Below are 10,890 nucleotides of genomic sequence, written 5' to 3' on the forward strand. Positions count from 1 at the left end.
AGTATTTTCTTTCTCATTCAATGTTTCAGTAATGTACCAGAAATTCAATTTAGGTTTGTACTCAATTAGTAATTTAATTTTAAGCATTTTCTGTTCATTTTAATATTTATTGATGCTGATAAGTTCTGCATTTAATGTTAAATGTTTTCACTTGCTGATAAGTGTACCCAAACTAACGAATTATTACTTTGCAATTTTTGTTTGTGTGTCAAGCCATGGAGTTTCAACTGATATAGTCACATGAACAGGCTAAACAACTCTACTTGGCTGGCATGTTAAAATTGACCGAAAGTTCGCTTTTCTGTTCTAAAAGTGTTTTGTTGACATTATTCCAGCTTTGTATTATGTAAATGTGAATAACAGATGGCCAGCAAAGACCCATTTGTCATTAACTGAGAACAAAGCTCAAATTGTCAATAGAACTGAGATTGAACTATGCCCTTTAAATTTAATACCAGATCATTTTCCACCATGCAGCACAGTGCTTGTTGTAAATCTTGCATTTTTGGTTTCCTTACCATTATTTGGCAAGCATGGTAGAAATGACACATTAAAGGCAGAAGGTTTCAAGAAGAAAATAATGAGGTGGGCTCCAGAGATACTAAGCGCTGTGTGAATGATGAAGGAGTGGCAGATATTTTCTGATATCGTAGAATTGGGTTCCTGTTGCAAAATGCATTATGCACATTGCATACAAATGACCTCATTTTCAATGCAAAAATATCAAAATACAATTCTTTTCCCTCCATATTTAGGGGCGGCTCTCAGGAAAAGGATGAAACAGCATCTCCAGAACTGCTATCCACAATGCAGAGTAAAATAACTCAGGTATGAATTCATAATACTAGTTTTCTCATTATTATTTATTCTTGTAATATAGGTGTCGCTAGCAAGGCTGACAATTATTGCCTATCACTAATTGCTCTTGAGAAGGTGTAGTGGGTCTTCCCCTTTTTGCAGTAATGGGGTCCTTCTATTTATGAGAATAAAACTTTAAAGGTTGAAGGTGAATGAGTTGTTTCTCTTTAAGCAAACTTTCCTGCTCTGGTGTATTTGATTGCTCTAAGATTAAAGGAAATGTGTAAAGTGGATGGTTGAAATTCTTTCAAGCATTGTATTTGCTGACCATACTGATGATGCAATCACTAGGGCTGGATCATGTTTCCTACATTACAACAATAACTACACTTCAAAAGGACTTAATTGGCTATAAAGGCTATTGGGGTGGATTGAGGTGCAGTGCTATACAAATGTACGTCTTGAAGCAGATATTTAATTCTCCTTTTCCTTTCGTACAGGATCTAATGGCCAAAGTGAGAGAAATGCTGGCTTCTTCAAAAGATGTACAAACCAATGTGTCCTGAACAAAAACACAAACAGGCCCTCCAGGAACATGAGGATCCGAAGTGGCTTCACAAGAAGCTTGAACTGCCTTGTTGCAAGAACGAATTTATTTGGACGATTTGGGCAGTATTCCATTTGGCAAAAACTGTTTTGTATAGCTCATTTTGATAAGTACAGTTTGAACTGAGATCTTATTCCGTTGTTACTGTTTTGCAATTTCTCCCTCCTGTTCTTGAACACAACAAACTCCATGTGCTCTGGGTCATCAGAATTTCCAACAACATCTCTGAAAATTTGATGGTGCACTTTGTATTGAGCACCAGAAACTAGCTGCCTACAATCATTTGTGATTACCAGACAGGAGCTTAGCTTATCCTTCTGTGAAGGAGTTTTACTACTTGATTTCTACAAAGATGAGGTAACATCTCATTTTGTAAATTTGAGGAGTTCTCTAGATGTAAGTCTTTGATAGCAACTGTTTGGGGTTTCAGCCTTGGAACAGGATGCACAGACTAGTCTTGAAGACCAGTAGAAGCACGGCAGAACATACTATCCACATTACTTATGATACAATGTGTATCAGCCATTTTTGAAAAACATTGCATTTATTTAAACTGCTACATATAAATTTACTTTGAATTTACACCCTAAATATGGTGTGAGAGGGCTCCAGTAAAGTTTTCAACCACAGTGATGCAAATCTGTTGAAATATTAAAGGTAATTTATTTGTTTAGAATAATGGTTAAAGATTTATTTGTAAAATGCGCTCTAATGTTTCACCTACTTGAAAAAGTCATTTTCAAGTTAGGGCTCAATTGGTATTTTGTGTTTTAAAAAGTGGTTATTCTGGCATAGTCACAGCTTATTAATTCACTGTCCTGCCATTTTGATGCTTTTACAGTTCTCTTCCGCTATGCACAGTTGCAGCAATGCCACCTGATACAAGTTTGGAGGAAAAATTGGTTTCTGACAGGATAAACATGATTTAAATTATTTCATGTTTGGTCAAGCTAAAACAGTTAATGTTTCACTCACTCTTGCACAGCCTTGATGTTACCCTCTGTTTATTTGGACTACATTTTCAGCTAATGGAAACTCAATGCTCTGTGTTCAGTAGGGCAGGATCTGAGTGACTGGAAATCTGTACAATCAGTGTTACATCCATGCCACTTGCCTCAGTCTACTATCCAGTGAATCTGTTAACTGCATAAACCACGACAGCAACACAACATTGTATTTATTTTTTAAGGGTGCTTGATTTGTTTTTGGTTTGGTTTATTGTCTGCCACATCATTTGGGAAGATACAGCAATGCCTGTCTCTGAGAATATTAAGCTAGTAATATATATATTGCACCCCTTTGTAGCGATTTGAAGATTTCTTTCACCTCAGGCATCAGTTTCTTTGTTCCATCAAAACCTGGGAGTGCTCTGGGTACTAATATAGTAGATCCATATAAATTTTCAAGACTATTTTCTGATCTGGTTCAGTTTCCTTTAATTTGTTTCTTGTCATACCCATTCTTTTTGTTAAAATCTTTCCAGGTGCCTCTGCTATCACTAATGTCTACGTTTGGGTTTCTAAGTGATTACACTGTTGATTGTATGATGTTTTTGACAACCCTTTTGAAGAAAGTTACAGAACAAGCTCCCATTTCAGTTACAAGAGGTAATCAGGGAAAGTTGAGACCTGCAGGTAAGAGAAACTAAGATTGTATCACATTTTTATGCTTGCAAGAAAGTAGAAAAACTAAAGGACCAATTATATTCCTCCTTGCACTGCAAAATAAATTCAGTGCATCACTGAGGAAGTATCCAAAGTCGTGCGCATGGTTCTTTGTGGTACTGTAGGAGTGGGCAGTGGGTTGGCACAGCTCCAGTACTCTGGGTACTAATATAGTAGATTTTTACAATCAATCCATTAGTATAATTTCTTCAACTCAATTCAAACCTAATAACTGAACTACAATTGTATCGCCCTGATACTAGTCTCATGGTATTTAAAACCATATACAAAACTGTATACAAGAAATTTTCTGGGCCAGCTTTAAAGTTGGACACACAGTATAACATATTTAAACCTTTGTGGAATTGATATGAGCGTAGTTAGCTCCTGAAGTTTTGTAATTCCCATATTTCAGCTCACTGAATAAAGAGGGTGAATGTATCAGTGAGTTAGTGAAACAAATGTTAACATTAGGGCCCAAGAAGAGCCTAATGGCACAGTTTCAGTCAAGATTTATTGATCTATCTATGAATGCCTATAATTCTTAAGATACAGTTCTTTAGCTATCTGAGGCAAGGGTGAGAGAAAACAGGATCCTGCAAATTATCTGAAGAGAGATTTTCTCACCGAACAACGTTCCACAGCATGATTGCTCTGATGGAAAGGGAGAGAATGGAAAGCAAGTAGTACCGATCTCTAGTTTGAAAGGGAGTTCAAGATAGGATGGCATACCTTGTCTTCTAGTTTATGAAGATTATTCAAAGGATGAAGAATAGTGTGTCAGAGGTGAGTTACCAGTCTTTGCATAAAATTTGGGAGGAACTACAGAGTCATTCAAATTGTATGTTGATGGCAGTGCAGCATATGTCGTCATCTCAAAATTTGTACCTAATCCATTGCCATAGCCCTAGTCATGTTCTGTACTCAGACCGCTGAAAGACTTGGTTTTATTAAAAGATTGAAATTGAATTGCATATTTTTAAAAGTAAAGAATTCAATTTTTGAATCTGCAGACTGTGATTAGTATATTTATTGACAGGATTTTCATTTAAAGATCAAAGGTTATGGATAAATAATTATTCATTTGTTTCTCTGTACATGCTGCAACAGTATTATCATCTCTGCTTATTCAGAAGTATTAGGGATCTCAAAACAGTTGTATTTGGTTATTGACTCATGGGACGTGTAAAGTATTTATCAAAGATTCACTCTCTTTATACCCACTCATTCCTTCAATATCATACTCTCAGCCTTTTTAAGTTTCTTTTGTGTTTCATTAATATACTGTAAGGAGAAAATTCCGATGGGGTTTCCTGTTGATGCTGATGCGCATTAGCAACGAGGTTTATTCTGCTAGGAGTAAAATTCATGACAGAGTGCTTTTGTACCTGTTAGTCTTGTTAGGGTGAAATATTCTGATCTCTGACTTCAACAGAACTGAACCCAGGATCACGTTAAAAGTGATCAGTTTCATTCCAATACCATGTGCTTTATGATTTCATTGTTAAATTTATCGATGTATTAACAAGCTTGAGCTATTTCTGTTATGATTTTTGCTGTCAAACTTTTGGATGAGTCCGTCAGGGAAGTTGCAAAATAATTTGACTTTTTCGTTATAAACAGTCCAGAAGCAACCTCCCAATTTAAAGTATCATTGATTGAAGATGGAGTCCTTCAATGTGAGGGGTTCTATGCCTGTGCGATTCACACAAGTATTGTTTCAAGTTTATCATTCAATAATGTACATAACTTCTAGCACTTTGAATGAGTTAAAAAATTCCTGTGGCATCAGTATCTCAGAGCATTGTGGCAGCCATGAACACCAAAGCAAACGCCACCCTTTTCAAGGAGAAGGTGAAAGATTGTGAGCAGAACCACATGTGCACGTGGCGGTAAAAAATATCTGTATGAAAGGGAGAAGAGAATTTGCATTTGATAGCACCTTATCACATCTCAAATGCCCGAAGCATTTCATGTAATGAAATGGGGTCAGTTTTATATGCAAATGTAGCAGCCAGTTGCGCACAGCAATAAGATGAATACCCAGTTAATCTGTTTAAACGGCTTGCAACTTGAAAGATGTGTTACAGCCTTACTCCATATGTAATGTTCTGTACTTGCCCTTGAATTATCTGTTACTGAGTTATGTTTCCTATAGATCTGCTTCTCCTCTTCCTTTCACCTTCCCCACCCCAGCCCCCATTTGTGGTTGCATAATGCAATATGAGGTTTGGAGCCCTATAAAAGATGGGTGTACTTTAAAAAAAATTGTAAATAAATGACTTTTATTAACTTTCCAGAAGTGCTACTGTCAATTCAATTTTAAGACCCACACAAAATGTATTTAAGTATATTTTCAATGTTTTTATGAATATGAACAGAATTTTATCTAGATTCTTTTCCTTGGCTTGATGTGCCTGGATGAATAAACATTTGACCCTTTGGGATGGGTATGTCGGCATTAAACTTTTTTGCACTTCTGATTTCTCTTCCCTTCCCTGCCACCCCCCCTTTAATCTGCTATGTGGTTATTGACCGTCAGTTGGTGCCTAAGAGTTTCATGAAGAAACACTGTGACCTTTTCCCCTCGTGATGACTCAGGATACATTTATATGTTCAAACTTAGTGTGACCACAAAATTCTGGTCAGTATCTGTGACATCTGAAAATTCATCAGCTGCCCCTGTGGGGCCAAATCCTTCCAGTTCCATCCTCCATCTTGTTCAGGATGACTATAGAGAAGCCATCCTTGGTACAGCAGAACTGGACTGTTGATGACTTTGTAGTCCTTTGCTCCTATTGATGTTTGTAAGCAATGTCCCTCTTTACAACAGAGCAGATAGCTGTTTGTAATCGTGAACTGGATCTCTTCCTAATAAAGTCAGGGCATTAATTAAAACAGAAAATGCTGGAAATATTTAGCAAGTCTGACAACATCTCTGGAGTGAGAAGTAGAATTGATGTTTCAGGTCGACGACCTTTCATCAGAACTGGAAAAAATGGAGATGTAACAGGGTTTCAAATGTCTAACTTTTTCCAGTTCTGATCAAGAGTCATTGATCTGAAGTGTTACCTCTGTTTCTCTCTCCAAAGACACCGCCAGACCGGCTAAATATTTCCAGCATTTTCCCTTTTCAGATTTCCAGCATCTGCAGAATTTTGCTTTTGTAAAGTGTTGTGGAGGAATTGCTTATTAAGGAAGTTATAGCAGGGAACTTAGAAAATCTCAATGCATCAGGCAGAGCCAACATGGTTTTTTTGAAAGGCAAATCATATTTGATTAATTTATTGAAGTTCTTTGAGGAAGTAACAAGCAGCGTTGATAAAGAGGAACCTGTGGGTGTGCTGTACTTAGATTTCCAGAAGGCACTTGACAGGGTGTCACATCAAGAGATTGGTTTGCTAACAGGAAACAGAGTAGGCATAAATGGGTTATTTTCAGGTTTGCAAGATGTGATGAGTGCCACAGGGATCAGTGATGGGGCCTCAACTATTTACAGTTTATATCATTGGCTTGGATGAAGGAACCAAATGTATGGTGGCTAAATTTGCTAATGATGCAAAGATGGGTAGGAAAGAACCTGCAAAGGAATATAGAAAGGTTAAGTGATTGGGCAAAAATTTTGAAGATGGGGTATAACATGGGAAAATAGGAACTTGTCCACTTTAGCAGGAAGAATAGAAAAGCAGCATGTTATTTAAATGGGGAGAGATTGCAGAACTCTTGAGGTACAGAGGGATCTGGGTGTCCTGATGCATAAATCACAAAAAGTTAGTAAGCAGATGCAGCAAGTGATTAGGAAGGCAAATGGAATGTTGTTTATTGTAAGGGGAATGGAATATAAAAGGAGGGATGTTTTGTTACAGTTGTATGGGGCGTTAGTGAAACCACCTCTGGAATACCATGTACCGTTTTGGCCTCCTTATTTAAGAAAGCATATAAATGCATCAGAAGCAGTTCAGAGAATGTTCACTTGACTGACAACTGGGATGGGGGTGGGGGTTATCTTAGGAGGAAAGGTTGGATAGGTTGGGCCTCTAGCCATTGAAGTTTAGGAGATTGAGAGCTGACCTTATTGAAACATATAAGATCCTGAGGGGACTTGACAGGGTGGCTGCTGACAAGATGGTTCCTCTTGTGGGAGTGACTAGAACTGCGAGACATTCCCATGCTCCCACTTAAGACGTAGATGAGAAGAAATGTTTTTCTTGATGGGTGATGAATCTTTGGAACTCTCTTCCCAGAGAGCGGTGGAGGCAGGGTCATTGAATATTTTTAAGGCAGAGATAGATTGGCTCCCTTGTTAGTCAAGAATCTAAGGTTATTTGAGGGTAGGTGGAATGTGGTGTTGAGGCCACAATCAGATCAGCCATGATCTTCTTGAATGGTAGAGCAAGCTTGAGAGCTCGAATAGCCTACTCTTAATTTATGTTCGTATGTCAAGGCACTGATGGGTGCATACACATCACAATTTAACTTGCTCAGCAGAGCTTAATCCTGCTGTCTTTGCCAGAGCTTTTAAAAATATCTGATTCTGATCCTGCTCCCATTTTTCCAAATGTTTTTATTGTTTTTTATTATCCAAAAATGTGCCAATGGCTGCACTCCCTGTGCAGTTTTGACTATTTGTAGCTTTCTTGCTTCAAAATGGAGATAAATTTCCTTGCCTTCTTCATGGTGAGTAACTGAGCTTAGTTCAGCACGGAGCTGGGGAACAGAATGATCAATGTGTCTTACACAGCATTTTTATCCCCTGAAGATTGACTGCTATTACTCTGTGCTCATTCGGGCTTCTCAATAGCACTGGTTGGTACATCTACAATGATTAACTCTGATTGCTTTGTGTTAAATGGCATAAAATATTTGGAATACATGGGACAATAGGAAAAAATGAATAGGCAAAGACCAGCTTAATTCGTCAGGCCTGACCTTCTGACTTATTGTGCAACCTCCAGTTTACAGTTACGTAGGCCCCTGGAAGAATATCTAAAAAAAAGTATGCCAATTCAGTGAAAATAAATCTAGGGTTTCCTCTCTGACACCAGAGCCTATTAAAATGTGTTCTTAGAGATCGCTGTCACATAACCAATGCCCTAATGCCATCACTTTCTTTTAGGCTTTAGGAAGCCGAGTATGTATGACTTGGACATGGGCCTCATCAAAGCATGTAGATCAGGGTCCTGTGTTATTAGAAACAAAAACAAAATGCTGGAAAAACTCAGGTCTAGCAACATCTGTGGAGAGAAAGACAGAGTTAACGTTTTGAGTCCTTATGACTCAGCTAAAGAGAAGTAAAAATGTGATTATACTGTTTAAGGGTGGGTGGAGCAGATGAAGCTGGATAGAAGGTGGAGGCAAAGGAGAGATTGGCAAAGTTGTCATGAACAAAAGGACAAAGGGAAGTCACTTGTTCATGTTGTTCTTTCCAGAGTGCTTAACCTTGTCCTATTACCACATTCTGCGTTCTGACCTTAATGCCAACATCAGCACCTCCTTTAGCCCTTACCACTACCATTAAGACCCTTTGTCCTTTTGTTCTTGACACCTTTGCCAACCTCTCCGTTGCCTCCACCTATCGCTGACCTTCTATACAGCTTCACCTGTTCCACTCCCCTTAAACAGTATAAATTTAATCACATTTTTACTTCTCTTTAGCTCTGAAGAAGAGTCATACGGACTTGAAGCATTATCTCTGTCTTTCTCTCCACAGATGCTGTTAGACCTGCTGAGTTTTTCCAGCATTTTCTGTTTTGTTTCAGATTTCCAGCATCTGCAGCATTTTGCTTTTATCCTATGCTGTTAGGACTTTTTAAAGGATGCCTTTTAATATGGGTAAGCAGCCTAGAGAGAGGGCAAGATGGGAAGACCTACTATACTCATGCAGAAGCTTCTCTTAATAGAGCCTATAGTTGCAGCAGTGCTTCTCCGCACCCTGGAATGAATCCCTGGACCACTGCTGCCTTGTGTTTCCTGCCATCATCATCACCATGTTCCCCTAGCCCTGCCAGACCTAGGAGCCAGCAAGTAGCCTCTGGACCTCGTGATTTTGCCCTACCTGAAGCCAGTTGGTAAGGATGCAAATGCTGGCCCTGCAGTTAAAATGAAGTGCCTCAAATTGATGAAATTGGACATCTTTTTCCCGTCCACAGGGTGGAGGGGTCGCTGGCTGCTGCTGCTTGTAAAAGCCACTCCTGCCAGGAGATCTGCTGCCGTGATATGCCACCATCCTCATACATCCGCTGTAGCTCATCGGTGAACCGCTCTGTGGCACCCGTCATCCAACTTCCCCTAGGTCGACCCCTCTTTCTGCTGCCCTCCACTTTGCCCTGTAGAAGAGATCACCGTAGCTTTTCAGCTCTGATGAAATGGCTGAAATATTGACATCATTTTCGGATCTCACTTTTTAGAGTTCTTTTTGCCCTTGCAATTTCAAAACCTCTTCATTTGTCTTGTGGTCTGTATGTTGAATTTTAAGCATACAGCTTAACATCCACATTTCAAAGGCCTCTATTTTCTTTCATTGGTCTTTATTTATTGTCCAGGTTTCTGAGGCATACAGGAAATTGGATAGAATGTAGCATCTTATGGTCTTTTCCTTGTTACAAACTTGAGTTTGATAACACATCACAAAGTTACTTATGGCGATCTCTAGCCTTCCAACTTTATCACATCTGCAATCTTCTATTATCATTTGCCCTAAATATGCAAACTTATCTACTTGTTCCAGTGTGACACTATCCATTTCAATCTTCGCTCTAGTTTGTTCGAATGTATTCCTTCTAACTATCATTGCTTTTGTCTTTGGTGTTCATTCTCAATCCGTATTCTAAGCTTCTGGATTTTACTTGATCTATGATATTTTGTAGGGCCTCTCCTGATTCTGCAAGTAATGTTGTATTGTCAGTGTACCGCACATTTATTATGTTCTTGAAATTCTAGGGGTTACAATTGGAAGCGCCTAATTCTATGCCAGCATTTGTTGCCTATCTTTAGTTACCCCTAAGAAGGTGGGGTGAGCTGCCTTCTTGAACTGCTGCAGTCCATCTGGTGTAGGTGCACCCATAGTGGTGTTAGGAAGGGAGTTCCAAGATTTTGATTCGGTGACAGTGAAGGACTGGTGATAGTCAGCTTGGTGTGTGACTTGGAGGGGCCCCCTAACTTGCAGGTGGTCGGACTGATGCTTGGCAAATCTCCCCCCACCCTTGTTAAAATGTCTCCAGTGGGATTTTTATAGAAGTGTGCAAGATAGAAATTGCGATATTACTATCAGTTGTGAGGTTGTGACAAGAACATGTGAATTCTAACCAAGGAAAAGCAAATTTAGGACTGATGAACAGGAAATTCTTCACGTGTGGAATGAAGTTATGGATAGAAGCAAAAACCTTGAATTTGCGGCATTCAGTTGCTTGTGGGGGGGCTAATATCATGGATGAGTGAATTAAGATGGGTGGAACGGTGGTCCCGATCCTTAGCTAGCTTGCGATTTGGCAAGCTGACTATCTTTTTCGGCGAAGGACCTGTTGGCCACTGTTAAATTTGTGTTTTTAGCTAACATGTAAGCTACCATTCATTTAACATTAAAAGTGGAAGGATGCTGAAACTGGTGGTGAGTTATGAATTGTATTGTGCCATGAAATTGAAAAGAATTGTCTTTGTATGGCCTAATTCTATTGAGTTGAGCTAAATGATAAAGCTAATATCAATTTCATGTCCCTCGAAGTCAAGTTGCTTCAAAGAATCACTTATCGTACGGATAATTAAGTTCCAGCAACTGAAGTTTAGAAGCAGAAGCCAGAGGGAAATATCCACATTAAATTAAAA

The 10,890-nt window shown here is 38.9% G+C and overlaps 1 protein-coding gene across 3 annotated transcripts in view; it reads left to right on the forward strand.

Moving 5' to 3' along the window:
• The window catches only part of LOC121285580 (splicing factor SWAP), a 109,750-nt gene extending 104,384 nt beyond the window's left edge, over window positions 1-5,366 (forward strand). For 2 of the 3 annotated variants that reach the window (XM_041202150.1, XM_041202151.1), the window contains exons 18-19: window positions 756-828; window positions 1,299-5,366. In XM_041202150.1, the coding sequence (XP_041058084.1) occupies window positions 756-828; window positions 1,299-1,364 (139 nt within the window). In that variant the 3' untranslated portion in view covers window positions 1,365-5,366. The remainder of the gene's footprint in view (window positions 1-755; window positions 829-1,298) is intronic. The other variant, XR_005944720.1, reaches the window with a different exon arrangement.
• Window positions 5,367-10,890: the final 5,524 nt, after the last annotated feature.

Source organism: Carcharodon carcharias, chromosome 13 (assembly GCF_017639515.1).
Source record: "Carcharodon carcharias isolate sCarCar2 chromosome 13, sCarCar2.pri, whole genome shotgun sequence".
In the NCBI taxonomy this organism is placed as follows: domain Eukaryota; kingdom Metazoa; phylum Chordata; class Chondrichthyes; order Lamniformes; family Lamnidae; genus Carcharodon; species Carcharodon carcharias.